This window comes from Oncorhynchus mykiss, chromosome 3 (assembly GCF_013265735.2).
Source record: "Oncorhynchus mykiss isolate Arlee chromosome 3, USDA_OmykA_1.1, whole genome shotgun sequence".
Classification (NCBI taxonomy): Eukaryota; Metazoa; Chordata; class Actinopteri; order Salmoniformes; family Salmonidae; genus Oncorhynchus; species Oncorhynchus mykiss.
In genome coordinates, this window is record NC_048567.1 from 76,099,661 (window position 1) to 76,118,685 (window position 19,025).

Genomic DNA, 19,025 nt, shown 5'->3' on the forward strand with positions numbered 1-19,025 from the left:
TAGTAACCACACCGGTGGTTACCAAACCACATGACCTTTGTTTTGGAGATGTTCAGAACAAGGCTAAATCCAGGGATGGGCCAGCTGAGTGTAAGTATAATACTTTATCATCTGTATATAAATGGATGACAGAGCTTCCTACTGCCCTCACTCTTTCTTTCTGGTGACCCTTTTGGTTTCCCGGTAGAACCCTTTTGGCTTCCATGTAGAACCCCTTTGCTTTCCCAGTAGAACCCTTTTGGTTTCCCGGTAGAACCCTTTTGGCTTCCATGTAGAACCCTTTTGCTTTCCCAGTAGAACCCTTTTGGTTTCCCGGTAGAACCCTTTTGGCTTCCATGTAGAACCCTTTTGGTTCCAAGTAGAACGCGTTTGGTTCCCATGTATAACTGTTTTCACAGAGGGTTCTTTATGGATTCAAAAATGGTTCTACCTGGAACCAGCAAAATGATTTTACCTGGGGAAAAATACGGTTCTCCTATAGGGACAGCTAAAGAACCCTTTTGGAACCTTTTTTTCTAACAATGTATGTAGTATACAAAAAGTAAGATGTAAAACCTGCAACTAATGTCATGGCCAGTGTGTGCAGATATGACCTCATCATGTCATCTCTGATCACCACACCATTAGGCTCCATACACACTGCTCCTGGCAACAACAAGGAAGTATTTTCATTGGTTGTAGCCATATTAATCAGGGGGCGTGTCGGTAGAAGTTTGCAATTCATTGGCCGAGGGCTTTGCGTATGGGGCTTTACTTGTCATTGTTCTTCTGTAGTGTAGCGACCAAGACGTGCCTGTGTTTCTTTTTTCCAGATTTGAGTTTACATCAGAAAGAAGAAACTATTTGCATGGGTTGTTTTGAATAGCTAGGATTACTCTGAGAACTGATGTTGTTGTGATCGGAGTTTCCAGACCTCCACCAGTCTTTATCTATACACCCCAATGTATTCATCTACAGTATCTTTTGTATGTGACAATATGTTAGTGCCTTGGGGTACCTGGAAGATAGGTTGATGAACCGTTTTTAGGTTTTGAGGTCAAAATGCACATCACAGAAACACATCACTACCAAGATTTTAAATGAATTACATCACTTTATTTAAATAAAATGCTTTGTCATAACAAAAAAAAGACAACGGTTAAAAGAGTACATAAATTACAAGTTGAATAAATATTACACAGTGATATTCACTTTAATAGTTTGAGATTTTTTGTATTTTTTTTTTTTAATTGTTGTTGTTTCACGAGGAGTTGCAAATGCTGACCATTTTACGGCACTGTCCTCTGGCACCAATGGATATTTTAATCACAAGCCAGTTAACACCACATGTTATTAAAGTAACTGATTGCATTTGTCTCATTTCATCAATAAAAACATTATGCATAAAAATAAATGCTGTAGTTACTTACTATTGTATCATGAACTGTGAGTATGAGTACATAACCAGGTGTGAGACGAGGAATCTGAATAAGGCAGTGTTACGAGTTGGAAACAGATGTAAATTACACTTTTAAAAGGAGGATAAGCTTTCAATATAACCTCTCCAACACCTCAATCTACCACCATACCGCAAAGAAAATTTCAACAATTCATAGCTTGGTTGAATTGTGTCAATTGGTTAATTTGACGCCAAAGGATTCAATGCCCTTATCCACAATTTCTTTGACCCAAGAGACAAATCTTGATTTAGAAAACGCCCCGTTAGACTACACCATATGGCTGGCCAACTGCTTCAATAGGCTTCTGATGGTCTGGTGCTCAAATGGAAGCTGGAGAGGGAGTCAACATCTAAACTCCATGCTGTGTTCCTATTCCTCAGATTTCCCTGGTCTCCTTGTGTCTGTTCCTAACTGTGTCTACTGTCATGCGATTGGTGAGCCCTCCGTGATGAGGGTGTGGCTAGCCCCTAAATGCGGCCACTGTCCATGGTTTTCTCGCTCTCTCTCTCTGTCTGTCTCTGTCTGTGTGTGACAGCAGACATATGAAAGTGGGACTGTTGTGTGGTTGTTAATGTACTGTACGGTGTGTTATTATCCCTTTATTCTTATTGGACGTTGGTGATAGAATTCCCAGGTATGGACCACATAAGCCCCCGTCAACAATTACCCAGGGGACCTTGCAGACACCCTTAACCTGTATCACACTACATGTTTAGCTTGTTTTGTTTTTCTACCCAAGTGGCAGTTTTACTGTATGTTATCTGTGTTATCAATAAGTGCAAGCTGCTTTCTTTCAATGTGGACTGGGTGGAGGTGGGGAAGGGTGCTACGCTGCATTGGGTATAGGACAAACTAGTTTATCTGGGATTTACCAAAAGGCGGAGGAGTTCACTTCCATGTAAGAAGACATTTTGGATGTGAAAGGTAGCAGGGTATAGTAACTTATTTTTCCCACAAATTCTCTCTCAAAGTAACTGAGGCTATAAAGCCTGACATTTAGATCAATCAATTTTTGATGTTACAAGCATCTAATTTATGAGCCATTAAAAACAACAGTATCCTATTCAACACATTTGTATTACGAAAACTGATAATATCACGTCATTATTGGACTACAGACTTAATTGAGGCTGGAGTACAAGCTCCCTAATTTGTTGTCTGTTGATGGCCTGGCTAGAGTAATTACGACCACCCACACAAGCTGTGGAATAGGATCTGATGGCTAGTAATGCCTCGTCCATCTCTTCTCCGACTACTGGGAGAGGCAGTAGTATGCTAGTCTGCGTGATCAACTATGATGTGCCTCGAAATTCTAACATCACCTGCCTATTCTCTGGCAATCAAATACATTAGCAGTCAACTTTGAAAGCAATACTCTAGCGTTTTAGTGCTTTTTGAAAATAAGAGACAGAGACGGGCACTCTGGTCTTCCTTGCCATCACACTCAAACACAGGGAGGGATTAGCAACAGATTCACAATGTGTTTGTGGCAAGAGTTATACCACAAGAGCTACCTCTCGTCATGGCAGGCTAGAAAACTACTACCCTGAGGGCCTCAGCCTCAGCAGGGTTTGCGTCCCTTAGACAGCTACCACGTCACGTTCGCGTCACTATTTAAATGTGGATATGCATGTAAGAAGGCACTGCGACTTGCACACAGACGACATAAAAGTACACTTTCAACTGACCCTGCAGGTAGTGGTCAAAGAAGCCCACTTGGGCAGAAGAGGTATTCCCTTTTGTGTTGCTTGTAACTGTTTTGGGTAATGCAAGTTCTTGTGCTGTTAGGGGAATAACCTGTTAGGGGAATAACCTGTTAGGGGAATAACCTATTAGGGGAATAACCTGTTAGGGGAATAACCTGTTAGAGGAATAACCTGTTAGAGGAATAACCTGTTAGGGGAATAACCTGTTAGGGGAATAACCTGTTAGGGCAATAACCTGTTAGGGGAATAACCTATTAGGGGAATAACCTGTGTGTAAATGAAACAATCTGCTGCTGTATTCTTGTGTGTTGTCTGTGATCGTTTTGTTTGTCTTGTGTAGTTTCTTAATCATTGTACTTAAACTGTATGTGTAAACATGTATACGCAGGGCCCAGCTCTAACAGAGACCTTGGTCTCAGTCTGTGTTCCTTGTTGAAATAAAGGTAGAATAATAATAATAATAATAATAATAATAATAATAATAAAAATAAAAGGAAAACTGCTCACCATTTCGAATGCAAGTAATGTTGTGTTGTATAGAAAACAAGTTGTCGAGGAGGGGCGGCATGCAAGCCAAGGGGGGAGAAAATAGGTGGGATATAGCTTTTTTTGACTGTCTCATATTCAAATAAGGATGGCCAGGCATCATGGAACCATTCAAATTGTTCACAGGCTAAAATGCACACGTCTTTTTCCCAAGCAACAGTACATTGTATTTCTTTAGTTAAAAAAAGAAAACATGAGTTAATTTATAGTCAAAAGTAATACACCAAGGTTCCACTGTAGCCGTGGTGACCATGGTAGCAGGCCCGTTGGTTAAGGAACACGGCTCAAAAGTGGGCGGTTACTACACAACAGTACAAACAAAACCACACAAGACTAACACCCTCGAGCAACTGAGACAAAAAAAAACAGCTAACCTCACTGGTGAATGCAAGTCCGCAAACATGCTTAATCCTTGTACTTACAATTTTTGCCCATACTTTAGCAAAACAAAGAATTACTGTTGTTAGTTATTGCGGGACTGTAGGGTTCATTCCACTATTCTTTAAGTCCCGGTTGTTGGGCCAAGCAGAGCTCACATCAGATGACAGTATGAGCACTTTGTGGCAGTATTCCCTTCACCAGTAGGGGCAGCGTTCTCCGATAAGTTCTCTGTTGCCCTGCATGGCAGTGTATGGTAACAATAGGCACAGTTGGCATGTCAGGCTAGATGCAGAGTCAATGAGCCACTAACATAGGTTTGTCTGTAATGATCTGATTATTGTGTCGAACTTTCTCCATCTCCCATAGACCTAGTTTTACATAGCCTAGTGGGAGAAAGCCATCCTCAAGACTACTTCAAGCACCAGCCATAAATGTTGTTGTTGTAAAAAAACAACAAAAGAGAGCGAGAGGAAAAAAAGGTCATTCTTGTGTTAAGCTCACTCCCTTTCTCTTTCACACACACACACGCACGCACACACATACATGCATGCATGCTCACACAAAATTAGTGAAGTAACACATATCCAAGCAGGTTCCCTTATTCAAAAGTGCTCTGACAGAACCAAATACCAGATAGAGTCAACTGTATCAGAAAGACCCTCTCAAGTTTTTTTTTTCTGCCAATAGATGGTTCAGCTATTGTCTCTGACACCTCGATAGAAGGTCCCGCTATCTCCTCTGGTACCTCAATAGAAGGTCCAGGTATTCTCTCTGACACCTCAATAGCAGGTCCAGCTATGTCATCTGACACCTCAATAAAAGGTCCAGCTATCTTCTCTGACACCTTAATAGAAGGAACAGCTATCTCCTCTGACACCTCAATAGAAGGTCCAGCTATCTCCTCTGACACCTCAATAGAAGGTCCAGCTATCTCCTCTGACACCTCAATAGAAGGTCCAGCTACCTCCTCCTCCTCTTCTGACACCTCAATAGAAGGTCCAGCTATCCTCTCTGACACCTCAATAGAAGGTCCAGCTACCTCCTCCTCCTCTGACATCTCAATAGAAGGTCCAGCTATCTCCTCTGGCACCTCAATAGAAGGTCCAGCTATCTCCTCTGACACCTCAATAGAAGGTCCAGCTATCTCCTCTGACACCTCAATAGAAGGTCCAGCTATCTCCTCTGACACCTCAATAGAAGGTCCAGCTATCTCCTCTGACACCTCAATAGCAATAGATGTGAAAGATCAAAACAGTCCTGTTTATAATCAAAGTGACTTATATTCATTTTTTCATCCATTTTATGTTAGCTTTAAATGACACAAAGTTTGGTGTTTCTATAAAAATATATCAATACAAGTATATATTTTCATGAATTGTTAGTGAGGCTCCCACCTCTTAGCGGGGGAGGGGCCAGAGCCCAGCTCTTAGTGGGGGAAGGGCCCGAGCCCAGCTCTTAGTGGGGGAGGGGCCCGAGCCCAGCTCTTAGTGGGGGAGGGGCCCGAGCCCAGCTCTTAGTGGGGGAGGGGCCCGAGGGTCAAACAAGGGCTTAAAACCTGCTGGGTTCCGTCTTTTAAGAGATGAGCGCACGGTCCAAAAAATAAAAAAGATTTCAGGTGTCCTTTTTTCAAGCCTGTCCTTTCGTTCATTCATTTGATTTGTTTAGTTGTCTTGTTTTTTTTCATCTTGAAAATCTCAAAAAGTGACTGGAGGGCGAAGCAGACAGGTGGGAGGGAAAGGAGGAGGTGAGGCCCTGGGTCAGGTGATCGGGGTGGGGGCGGAGCCACCTATTCACTCGTTGATGCTGCTGCTCTCTAGGTCCTTGCACTGGATGTCCCCCCCGCTGTAGTCTGTGCCGGGAACCTGCGAGCCGTACTTGTCTACACACCAGCAGATGCCCCGCTTCCTGCCACGAGAGGGCTTGCACTGTAGAGACAATCGATGTGCAACGACAGGTGGCAAAGAAAGAGAGAGAGAGAGAGGGAGAGTGTAAGCATAAATATTATTAATATGTATAACTTATGTGTTAAACCATGTATAAGGATGATGACAGAGGGCTCACCTGTTTGCGTTTGAAGAAGCCCTTCCTGTCACAGTTGGGAAGGTACAGGGACAGGGCCATGACACGGGATGTGTCCTTCATTCCCTGGATGATCCCATCCAGCTTCCTCCTGCAAGGACCCTGTGGAGGAATGGCACAACTAACATTAGCACCCAGTGCTAGCACCATAGGTGGAACAAAATCCTGCACTCAGTCAGCTCTCCTAGGATCAGAGTTGGATATGTTTTCACACTAACAACATCAGCATCAGCACAGCTTCAACATTAGCTCCCCTCTTTCCTTCTCTCCACTCTTGTACTTACAAACTCTGGCTCGTGCTTGTCAATGGGTAGTGGGGAGTAGTCCATGGGGCCAATGGAGCGCAGTTTGGCCTGCGCCCGCTTGCGCTCCTTGTCCTTGCGCATGGCCTGGATCTTCTTACTGTTGATGAGGTCCTGCTTGGGGAGGAGCGGCACTTTGGCGGGCTGCAGTTGGTCCTCCGTGATCTCAGTCGTCAGGGTGTCCTCGTGTTCCAGAGACTCATGATCTACACAGGGGAAAGACACAGCATACTTGTCACATTACCCCCACCTAAAATGTTAGAAAAGTTATTCTTGCCCAACCGAAAATATGGACTACCAGATGCTTTTCCCAGGGTTTGGGCCAACAAATGTTGCTTTCCCATTTGTTTACAAAGGAGAGGGCAGGATCAAGGATCGACAGCTGATTAACTACCTCTACCCATACTGCACCCCAGCCCCCACCATACAAAAACATCAAATCCAGCATCTACTAATGGAGGTCAAAGCAAAGAAAGTAAGTCTGGTTAAACAAGTCTGAATGCTGACTGAAAAATACAAAATCTTAGCTCAGTCTCTTCTACATCATATTAAGGAGGTATGTGGAGTCTTTTGTGTGTGACACAGTGGCTTATTAGGTTGATCATAAGCTATTTTAGTAATACATACTTACAGTATCTGGCACGTCCATGCAAAGACAAAAATAATGGGGTCTAATCAAAGACGTCACATCTCTCACAGATCATACTTGGAGACGTTGATGTCATGGTAACCGAGGAGCCATGGCAACTGAAGCCTACGGCAGAGGTGGACACATCCTAGTCTGAATGTACTGTATCATTTCATATCAAGAACAGAACTGAAGCCAGGAAGAAAGGCCACTGCTCTCCCCCTACCCCATCCTACCCCCCAGAGGTACCTACAGTCCTAGAGGTACATATTGAGGTCTCCCCAGGCTAGAGATTTGGGCTCCTGATCCCTTATCCCCTCTCCCCCAGTCCCTCCTCAGGGCTCAGCCCCCATAAGTCAAGAGCCCTAGCCTGCCTGAGGTTCTCTGAGGCCACAGAGATGAGCGCTCCTCTCCTGCTTGTGCTTACTCTATCATAAGCACACAAGGCCCCAAAGGCTGTCATGGGATTTTGCCAGGCCCCAACTGGCGAGTGGCCGCAGTGCCTGTAGACGACGGGGGTTATATTTATCCAGTGAGGAAACCCGCGGGTGGGTGCAGCGATGGCCATGGGGAAGGGCGTGGTTGGAATTCTGGGGCTGAGTGAATGTGCCAAGTATTGTTGGGGAGAGACAATCACGGGACATTGACAGATAGCTGAAGAAGGGGATGATTAAAAATTATTAAAACAAACCACATTTCAATGTTATCTTAAGTATAGGCACCACTGGACTGGATTTACATGGCCACCTTGGAAAAAAGGACAGGTATGTCACCACTGAGAGGTCTATTACTGGGAATTGACTTACCACAAACACGAGAATGCATCCCCCCCCTTCCATTTTACAAATACAACACACACTACATCATAGGCCTACTTTAAATGCAGCATGGGAGACACTTGTGATACTGATTTCAAGACATTTGAGCATCTTCCAAATGTGCCATTATTTTAGAACATCAAATACAATGTTGTTACACTTCCAATTCACAAGCTGTGCTGCAATTCAAAGACATGGAGACAGTATGTTTGCAGACAACGGGGTATCTCTCTCTCTCAAAAAACAAAGTTTTTCCATGCTTATGGTCCCCAGCTTGTAAAAGAGGCTTAGCAGGCCTGTGTTTAAGTACTGAAACACTGCCAAGATGCTGGCCTCCAGCCAAGACAGCACAGTCACATGCAGCCACCTCCACTCAGCACCGGCTGAAGAGGTATTGGTATCTCTCCCGCTGCTTGCGCTAAAGTTTTCATTAAGACAAGAGGAACGGGACAGGCAAACAATGTGCAACGCATATGCCTCTGTTTAAAAATTAACACGTGTGCAGGGCAATTATGCTTCATGAATATCCCAAGTTTCTTTCAGCCAGGAAGCCTAAGCATGAAAGACAAGCCACTCTTCTTTCAGTTGTTTTTCTCTCTAACAGGTCGTTATGAATTCACAGTCATACAACTTTGGGCAGAAAATGCGTCACAACAATGAGATGCTTAAATTCTCATTGGCTCACACACCTTACACCACTGAGTGTATCCTAATCAATGCTAGCACAGAACACCCTCTGAAATGACACCTTTACAAGATCATAGGTCTTGAGTAGAGGTGCTGTTAATCCAGAGGACGGGGGGGTGTATGCGGTGAGATAGTGATAATGGAGCAGGAAGTCCTCTGTCATTATCTTTAAGCCACAACACTGGCCACCCATGACTCCCCCAGTCTTATTTATTTTTATTTTTTTTACCTTTATTTAACCAGGCAAGTCAGTTAAGAACAAATTCTTATTTTCAATGACGGCCTAGGAACAGTGGGTTAACTGCCTGTTCAGGGGCAGAACGACAGATTTGTACCTTGTCAGCTCGGGGGTTTGAACTTGCAACCTTCCGGTTACTAGTCCAACGCTCTAACCACTAGGCTACCTGCTGGTTACTAGTCCAACGCTCTAACCACTAGGCTACCTTCCGGTTACTAGTCCAACGCTCTAACCACTAGGCTACCTGCTGGTTACTAGTCCAACGCTCTAACCACTAGGCAACCTTCCGGTTACTAGTCCAACGCTCTAACCACTAGGCTACCTTCCGGTTACTAGTCCAACGCTCTAACCACTAGGCAACCTTCCGGTTACTAGTCCAACGCTCTAACCACTAGGCTACCTGCTGGTTACTAGTCCAACGCTCTAACCACTAGGCTACCTGCTGGTTACTAGTCCAACGCTCTAACCACTAGGCTACCTGCTGGTTACTAGTCCAACGCTCTAACCACTAGGCTACCTGCTGGTTACTAGTCCAACGCTCTAACCACTAGGCTACCTGCTGGTTACTAGTCCAACGCTCTAACCACTAGGCAACCTTCCGGTTACTAGTCCAACGCTCTAACCACTAGGCAACCTTCCGGTTACTAGTCCAACGCTCTAACCAGTAGGCTACCTGCTGGTTACTAGTCCAACGCTCTAACCACTAGGCTACCTTCCGGTTACTAGTCCAACGCTCTAACCACTAGGCTACCTGCTGGTTACTAGTCCAACGCTCTAACCACTAGGCTACCTTCCGGTTACTAGTCCAACGCTCTAACCACTAGGCTACCTTCCGGTTACTAGTCCAACGCTCTAACCACTAGGCTACCTTCCGGTTACTAGTCCAACGCTCTAACCACTAGGCTACCTGCTGGTTACTAGTCCAACGCTCTAACCACTAGGCTACCTTCCGGTTACTAGTCCAACGCTCTAACCACTAGGCTACCTTCCGGTTACTAGTCCAACGCTCTAACCACTAGGCTACCTGCTGGTTACTAGTCCAACGCTCTAACCACTAGGCTACCTTCCGGTTACTAGTCCAACGCTCTAACCACTAGGCTACCTGCTGGTTACTAGTCCAACGCTCTAACCACTAGGCTACCTGCTGGTTACTAGTCCAACGCTCTAACCACTAGGCTACCTGCTGGTTACTAGTCCAACGCTCTAACCACTAGGCTACCTGCTGGTTGCTAGTCCAACGCTCTAACCACTAGGCTACCTGCTGGTTACTAGTCCAACGCTCTAACCACTAGGCTACCTGCTGGTTACTAGTCCAACGCTCTAACCACTAGGCTACCTGCTGGTTACTAGTCCAACGCTCTAACCACTAGGCTACCTGCTGGTTACTAGTCCAACGCTCTAACCACTAGGCTACCTGCTGGTTACTAGTCCAACGCTCTAACCACTAGGCTACCTGCTGGTTACTAGTCCAACGCTCTAACCACTAGGCTACCTGCTGGTTACTAGTCCAACGCTCTAACCACTAGGCTACCTGCTGGTTACTAGTCCAACGCTCTAACCACTAGGCTACCTGCTGGTTACTAGTCCAACGCTCTAACCACTAGGCTACCTGCTGGTTACTAGTCCAACGCTCTAACCACTAGGCTACCTGCTGGTTACTAGTCCAACGCTCTAACCACTAGGCTACCTGCTGGTTACTAGTCCAACGCTCTAACCACTAGGCTACCTTCCGGTTACTAGTCCAACGCTCTAACCACTAGGCTACCTTCCGGTTACTAGTCCAACGCTCTAACCACTAGGCTACCTGCTGGTTACTAGTCCAACGCTCTAACCACTAGGCTACCTGCTGGTTACTAGTCCAACGCTCTAACCACTAGGCTACCTGCTGGTTACTAGTCCAACGCTCTAACCACTAGGCTACCTGCTGGTTACTAGTCCAACGCTCTAACCACTAGGCTACCTGCTGGTTACTAGTCCAACGCTCTAACCACTAGGCTACCTTCCGGTTACTAGTCCAACGCTCTAACCACCAGGCTACCTTCCGGTTACTAGTCCAACGCTCTAACCACTAGGCTACCTGCTGGTTACTAGTCCAACGCTCTAACCACTAGGCTACCTTCCGGTTACTAGTCCAACGCTCTAACCACTAGGCTACCTGCTGGTTACTAGTCCAACGCTCTAACCACTAGGCTACCTTCCGGTTACTAGTCCAACGCTCTAACCACTAGGCTACCTGCTGGTTACTAGTCCAACGCTCTAACCACTAGGCTACCTGCTGGTTACTAGTCCAACGCTCTAACCACTAGGCTACCTGCTGGTTACTAGTCCAACGCTCTAACCACTAGGCTACCTTCCGGTTACTAGTCCAACGCTCTAACCACTAGGCTACCTGCTGGTTACTAGTCCAACGCTCTAACCACTAGGCTACCTGCTGGTTACTAGTCCAACGCTCTAACCACTAGGCTACCTGCTGGTTACTAGTCCAACGCTTTAACCACTAGGCTACCCTGCCCCGTCTTATTTCGCTGCTTAATATTTCAAGGCTTCTGGACAGAATCCATGGCCTGATACCCCTACCACTGTAGCACAGAGAAGGAGATATAGAAAGCCCTTGGACCAGAATGAAACACTGCACTTCAGTCATTCAATTAGAGGTAGGTGATCCAGACCAACAGCATTCATTGTGTAGGGATCTAAACAAAATGTAAAGCCATTGGAGCACATTCAATACCACATCGAATGGCCTTGCAAAATGCTTACTCGTTGGGGCACAACTCAACCACTGCATTTCCCAATACAGTGTAAAGCATGCTTCAGTTTGATTAAAAAACAAGAAAAAAGCGGCAATAGCACTGTTTGTCCATATTGAGACGCCGTAGCCAGTATTCACTTCCTTAAAATAGTCAGACTTAATCTAAGATAAGTCAAGATGTCTGTCATTAATGTTGACGTTTCTGCTGAGGAGCTCTTAGTCTCATAATTTTACAAATAACTAAAATGTTTGTTGCATTATTTCTCAAGTGAAAAAATTAGCATGAAAATGAGTCGTGTCTTTTTGAATGACAACTTCATTGAAGAATCCCTACTGTTGACCAATCTTGGACGAAGGGGTGTAGACTTCAGCTAACAATTTGAGCTTGCCTAAAATACATTTTTTGGTGTGCACGAACAGCTGAAATATCTCTTGCAGTAGACCAAAACAAACAAACATGTCACCTAATCTCATCATAACATATGCACAAACTGTCCCGAACTGTTTCGGATGGGCAGCAGGCGGACACATTTAAAAGAACATTAGTCCTGTGACATCATCAACTCAAAAAGATGCTGAGATAGTTCCAATGTAAGTGCTGGTGGATAGTCAATGTTTAACTTCCTTTCAATTCACTTTATTGACACTTTTAGATGGTTACTACCTGATTTGAATCTGTTAAGGAGCCTTTTGGACCTTGACTTGGCGCTTCGGTACCGCTTGCGGTGCGGTAGCAGAGAGAACAGTCTATGACTTGCCTAGTATATAGGTTCTGAATGGCAGGAAGCTTGGCCCTGGTGATGTACTGGGCCGTACACACTACCCTCTGTAGCAAAATAAGCTTGGATATCAAGCAGTTGCCATACCAGGCGGTGATGCAATCGGTCTCGATGCTCTCGATGGTGCAGCTGTATAACTTTTTGAGGATCTGGGGACCCGTGCCAAATCTTTTCAGTCTCCTGAGGGGGAAGAGGTGTTGTCGTGCCCTCTTCACAACTTTCTTGGTGTGTTTGGACCATGATAGTTTGTTGGTGGTGTGGACACCAAGGAACTCGAAACTTTCGACCCGCTCCACTACAGCCACATCGATATACACGGTCCGTACCATGGGAGTCTCTCCTGAAACTGAATTCTGACTTAATCAGCAACTTTTCCCAAGGTACCATGAACAACAAATATGTACAGTGCAATCAAAACGTTTCCTGCTTTTTGATTCAGAGTTAAAAAATAGCAGCAGGAACAATTGAGGGATTAAAAATTCAAGCAACACTTGTTCCGTGGTGATGGGAGTCCCTTCCAAGTAGGGCACCTCACTGCCCCTCTTGCAACTTCTGTACCGAAAACATTTCTCTGTTGATGTCAAATAAATGTACGACAGCAGTTGAAAGCACCCCTCCGTGATGCTACATGCCACTGCTCTCGTATGCAAGCCTAATTAGGGTCTGAGATCTCATTCCACATCATTTTTATTTTATCTTTTTTACAAGGCACTCGGACGCTGCCTTTCTGGGTCACCGTCAACACAACACAATTGCCGGGGTGTGACGAAATTCAGACTCCCTGGTGGAAGAGGATGCTATTTTGGCTTACACGGAACCTCCTCATCCACCGTCCAAAGCTCTTCTCCATACACTCAGGCCAGAGACATTAGGGTGAAAATGACAAAATCCACATTTTGGAGCTGAAACAGGCACCAAGGCTGCAGAATAGAGATTAGGACATCTGTTGTTCTCATTCAGAATAGAAACTTGAGACAGGATTTTTTTCTTGAGCTCCTGACAGTGACTTTCAATGAGTTAGGTTCTTCTGTGGTAAGTGATACTATTCTTGTGCTGTCCTGGGTCATGTCCAGTAGGGAAAAAAATTATTGAAATGGAGTGAAACAGAAAGGTAATACTTTATCGACACAATCCTTTTTGCTGTCCTTTGCAAAGCGTTCTCTACTGGGCATGACCCTGATGTAAGTGTCAGCCAGTGGAGGCTGTTGGGAGGAGCTATAGGAAGACGGGCTCATTGCAAATTCTAGAATGGAATGAATGGAACGGTATCTAACACATCAAACATATGGAAACAACATGTTTGACTGTGTTCCATTGATTCCATTCCAGCCATCGCAATGAGCCCATCCTCCAATAGCTCCTACCACCAGCATCCAATGGTGTCAGACTGATTGCTGTAAAACTTCACCGGAAAAACTCATTCAAGCGTGCAAACTGCCACATAAGTTCTCTAGCTTGAATACTGTGCATGGGAAAAGTGCCATAGCTTGGTCCTAGAGCATGTTAGTAGACCTTACACTGGCAATTGGTTTCCCATGATTAACACATGTGTCAAATGGCACAGCATTCTAGAAAACCAGAAGAAGAGTACATGATAAACTCTCTCATGTGAATCTGATGAGGTTGGTTATATTTAGCATTCAACAACAACATCCACTTCTGTGAGGAGAGGGATCAGGGTGAGTGAGTTGCAAAATCTCCCTCAGCAATGTTCTTCTCCTTATGACCTAGCCATTAAACCATCAAACAGCTGGGGCCATCTCTGGTTGAACTGGAGCAGGACTAATAGTCTACTGTACAGTAGTATGCCATCTATTGTAGCTAGGCCAACCAAGCTGCCTCACACCAATGTGTATTGTCACTGGCCTCTTTGTTAAGAGAGATTGTCTGATGTATTTGGGAATATAACATTGCAGTAGCAATGTGTAACGCTAACTAAAACCAACCCACGCTGGTCTGTCTGTTCAATTCACATGAGGACAATTGGTGTGGAGCATCCAGGAGCTGTATGAGGGAGGATGGTTAATTACAAGAACACAGAAAAAAAAATACTTGAAGTTGACCCTGCTACTGTAAAATGTTTTCCTAAGATGGCTGGGGCTGTATCTTAAAAAGAATACTTGAAGTTGACCCTGCTACTGTAAAATGTTTTCCTAAGATGGCTGGGGCTGTATCTTAAAAATAATACTTGCTCATCCCCTTAGTTATAGCCTTTCAAGAAGAGTACAGAGCCACAAATCACTTGGTGCATGCATTAAGTTGTCAAGTTAACACCACATTTGGGGTGCCAGTGTTTATTTTGTCCCATAGCCATTGTAAATTGTGGTAACAAAGACAGGTGACAAACGGGCTTCATTGCATTGGCTTGTGATTGCACTAAAACTTGTAAATGCACCACCAAATAGGCATAAAAAACTATCATGGGGCACAAAAATAAACCCTGAACTCAAAATGGTTCTGTTCTTTTGGGCTTTGGCTGATGCTATGTTTATAGAGTACTGCGTGCATGTTGATGTGCAAGTCAAGCTTTCTAGATTCATACAGTCTCTTTAATCATCTTCTTGTTTCTTGGCAAAGGGAAACCTGTTCAAACATAAGGATATTTCACAAGCTCAGAGAGCAAGAGGCCTTATGCCATGATGTAATATCTGTTGCCATGGAGTCATATCTGTTGGCATAGACTCATATATGTTGGCATAGACTCATATCTGTTGGCATAGACTCATATCTATTGGCACAGTCATATATGTTAGCATGGAGTCATATATGTTAGCATGTAGTCATATCTGTTGGCATGAAATCATATCTGTTGGCATGCGTTCCAGGTTCTTATTCTTCTGGGCTAACACAGTGAACTGAGTGGCCGGCAACACAAACCAACTCCTATGCCCAGCCATCCGAGCTAAGCATAATTTCCTTGCAACACAGTCAACAGTCAAGATGCTGGGTGACACCAGACTTCTGTAGATATAAGAGAGAGACAACAGGGTAGTGTGTAGTTTGACAACATTGCATTACAATGTTATACCCATGTCATGCCAATACAGAGATAATTCAATGTAATTCCATCTCGTTCAAGAAACATATCCAGATCTGGTATTTAAAGTGGCAGTCCCCCTTTAAATGCATTAAGTCTTTATAATATGTAGATGGGTTCAACTGGGTCCAAAGTGGCTTTTTCTTCTGCAAGAACGTGGTAGAATTGCATGAATACAGCCCAGAGATGGAAACTATTGGGTCCCCTGAGGATCCGTCTTTGGACACTTGGCCTGTCCTCTCTGTGTTTGCCAGCTGATCAGAGCAGGTTGAAACCCTACACGGCAGGAAACTAAAGACTCATGTCTAACTCCAATCAGAGGAGCCCTTGATGGACGGCCCTTCAGAGAAGAGCAACCGGAGGCATTCTGCTGAATCACTGCACTGTGCCTGAGCGGTCACACTGTCTGGCCAGGGGCAGAAAGACGGACGAGCTCCTGTTACCACTCAGTGCCAAAAGTTAGCATTTGCACACATGCACCGGCTTCAGATAGAGTGCGTGTTGGAATTCAATGTCCTGGATCAGTGATACTTATTGCTAGACACGTGTACTGGGTTTATTTCAGTTCTTGCTGCAAGTATTTATGGGATGTATAGCCTTGCTGCCAGTACTACAGACAATCGTGACCTCTTGAAGGGGCTGAAATCCATTGTTGTGATTTCATGCATTGTCCCCCAAGGGAGGTACAGTACATGTAGGGTGTATCCAAAGCATAGCCTGAGTCTTTCAACCTGGCCAAACAAAGAATAGGTCTAAACCACTGGCATTAATCACATTTGGTTTGTCACCAAAAAACGTATTTAGCCTAATATGATCTGGTAACAAGTGACAATCTAAATCATGAATAATATAATACCAGCTATGACCTCTAAATGTTGACGTTTGGTTAATTCAAACCTAACTCCTCTTTCCCCACTGTGCACACACATCCAAGATGTACAAGTGTGCACAGACTCATGCACACACAAAATCAAATGTAATCTTTGAGTGATAATCCGACTCTCAACACCACCCACAGGGACTAAACCTCAAATCAGTTTTAAAAAGGTCTGTCGCTCCAGGATCAGAGGCCTCTTCAGTCAATTACTATAAGAAGAACCCAACCCAATCTCCCAATACAACGCCAACCCTTGGTGGAACTGCAGCAACATAATTAAACCATGGTTTGAGGTTTTAATTACACCATGTGGTGTCATATTAGCTGTCAGTCAAACTCGGCAAAAGTGAAACTAACATTTAAATGTAGGCATGCATTCAGAATGGTTCAGGTTAGCGATCAATTTACGTTGAATCATTTATTCGGGGGTGGGTACGTCAAGAGTTAAAGGTAGGTAAAGTCTTAAAACACAATAACAAAACACGAGTGCATAGCACTGAGATGGAACACAGCCCTTGGAGCCGGAGACTGTGTTTTAAATATATTCTGGTACCTGCAGAAACCGCACCTCCTGGTGTATCCCAGAACATAACAGGATGGGTTACCATATGTTGGAAAATATTGATATTCTTTGAAGGTCGCAAATATGTTTGCAAGAAATGCAGGTGTCCAACAAAGTGAGATGTGTCAACTAATTAGAATAGCAGCAATTACGTATTTCCACATAGGCTACAATGTGTTATCATACAAGAATGTACGTCCAGACAGGCACGTGTCTGTGGGGGGACAGCCCTTTCGAAAGATATTCAGCAGAACGCTTTCAGTCTACAATACTGTATCCATAACGAACACTATACAGCGACTGCAAGTTAGAGCGCAGCACAGTCCACTGCTGCGCACACAAACTCACTCAAAACTAAACTGACAAGTGCGCCAGCAGCAACTTATTGTGAATGTTGATTTTAAGCACATACCCACACGGATAAGATCAACACTAACAACACTCACCAGTAGGCCTATTTGCATATATATCACACTTGCTATTGCTATGGAAGGCTACGCAATAACGGATTTATTCCTCGCACGTGCTGTTATTGTGGCACTGTGATGAATCGGATACATTTTTGCGGTTGAATAAAGACCCAGATTCACAATAAAGCTTGCCGTAATAAGACTGACAAATCAGACAGTGTATAGAGCAGCTCATGTAACGTTACCTGGGCAGTTATTTCAAATGTGGATTCCAAACTTCAGTATGCTAATGTAAATGCTCACAACAGTTGTCTGTGAAACTATGACTTCACAAAACCCGAAACAGCATAGAAGTTCGTTTGCGAGGGGTCATGGAAGAACCAAATGGAACGTTCTGTTAAAATGTAACGAAAACATTTACAATTCCATTTAGCGGGGCCAGTATAGCTGAAACAGAATTTCAACCCTGCGACAATATCATGCTGTTGTATTTTACACAGCCCCATCTTCTGTGGCTCCTCTAATCGCATGCATTCACTGCGTCTCCTTACCTATGGGTGGATGGAGGGGTTTGTATCCTTTTTCGTTCGTGCACACCCCCCTGCCGTGAAGGAGCGCGTGAAGGGGCTTCTCCTCTCCATTCCGCGGCAAGCAGCGCAAGCCATGGGTGCATGTTCCGGTGTAAACACCGCACGCCTGACCTTCTGATAGGGCACAGGTTAGGCAGCAACCACAGCCAGGCTCCTTCACGAGTTGACAACCGACGGGGACCGGGGGGCACATAGAGAGCGCCTTCTGGTCGCACGGCTCGCATGGTACATATGAGCCAAAGGACCCGGTCAGCCCCAAGACAAATGTCAGCAGTAGACAAAAACTGAGAAACATATTCGTCTTGCAATTGATAAACACCAAATGTGAATATAATTTACAGGCAATGCCCGTGCGTTAAATTATCCAATTTATAAAGCTAAAAACCAGTCCGCATCCAAATGGAGAGAGTGCTTTCAGCACACTTCAGTCAAAATAAACGAAAAAATATATTCTTTACAAATCAAAGTATTCACAGAACAAGTAAAAATATCACCAAAGACTACACTTCGGGGTGCAATATTGTTTCTCTTAATTGACAGAAGTTATGTCCTCTCTGGTTGCAATGCAATTCTTTGCACAAAACCTGGATTTTTCCTCCTTTGAAACCGATTCTAATACTTTCCCTCCGGATAAGTTTTCTGAGCAGACTGATCAACTTCGGACCAGGCTTGCCTTTTTAAAATCGGCCAAACCCCTAACTATGAATACGCCTAACTAGGGAAGGGAGGCGCACTTGTTCCATTTCTTGGCAAGTGGCCAATCTTTTTTCAGCAATAGGATCAGTCTTTCACGCTAAAGGCTGAAATGGTGCCAACTGCGAGGGCGCACACAAGACACCAACGCAACCTTAATCAACACATTGAAATAAAAACACTCAATCTGGAGGCATGATTAGATTCCAGGGGTACTGAATACGTGCTTCTGCTTGGCGAGCACACACTTCTTTCTACCCCTAAATGTTTTCCGCCTCGTCTCACAGATGAAGCGGTGCACATCGATTGACTTAATCCTACACATGCGAAGCGCAAAACTGTTTTCTTAGATCATAATAACGTTTGAGCCAGAATGAAGGTCTTGCTAGAATGAATGATCATGGAGAGAATAGAGCACTTGGCTGCTTCTATCAACTACAATACTTTGGCTACAATGTCGGGGTGAGAACCAATAGCTGTCACAGCCATCAATGTCACTAC

At 44.5% G+C, this 19,025-nt stretch overlaps 1 protein-coding gene across 3 annotated transcripts; it reads right to left on the reverse strand.

Moving 5' to 3' along the window:
* Positions 1–3,176: 3,176 nt before the first annotated feature.
* On the reverse strand, positions 3,177–18,493 carry LOC110520602 (insulin-like growth factor-binding protein 5). 3 transcript variants are annotated; one of them, XR_005051383.1, is made up of 5 exons: positions 17,793–18,493; positions 6,436–6,659; positions 6,134–6,253; positions 5,295–5,997; positions 3,177–5,228 (listed from the first exon to the last, which is right to left on the reverse strand). XR_005051383.1 is itself a non-coding variant. In XM_036975230.1 (4 exons), the coding sequence occupies exons 1-4, from the start codon at positions 18,124–18,126 to the stop codon at positions 5,863–5,865; spliced, it is 813 nt and encodes a 270-aa protein (XP_036831125.1). In that variant the 5' UTR covers positions 18,127–18,493; the 3' UTR covers positions 3,177–5,862. The 3 variants fall into 3 exon arrangements, 1 of the variants encoding a protein (XP_036831125.1); XR_005051382.1 differs by having other exon boundaries at positions 3,177–5,261; XM_036975230.1 differs by having other exon boundaries at positions 3,177–5,997.
* Between the last annotated feature and the right edge of the window lie 532 nt (positions 18,494–19,025).

Bases quoted from the DNA above. Each gene is read 5' to 3' on its own strand.
- LOC110520602 (XM_036975230.1), bottom strand. From the start codon at position 18,126: ATGTTTCTCAGTTTTTGTCTACTGCTGACATTTGTCTTGGGGCTGACC. The intron at 6,660-17,792 runs GTAAGGAGACGC...TCCCCTGTGTAG, and splicing joins ACCCCTCCATCCACCCATAG to ATCATGAGTCTCTGGAACAC. The intron at 5,998-6,133 runs GTGAGCCCTCTG...TTGTCTCTACAG, and splicing joins GCTTCTTCAAACGCAAACAG to TGCAAGCCCTCTCGTGGCAG.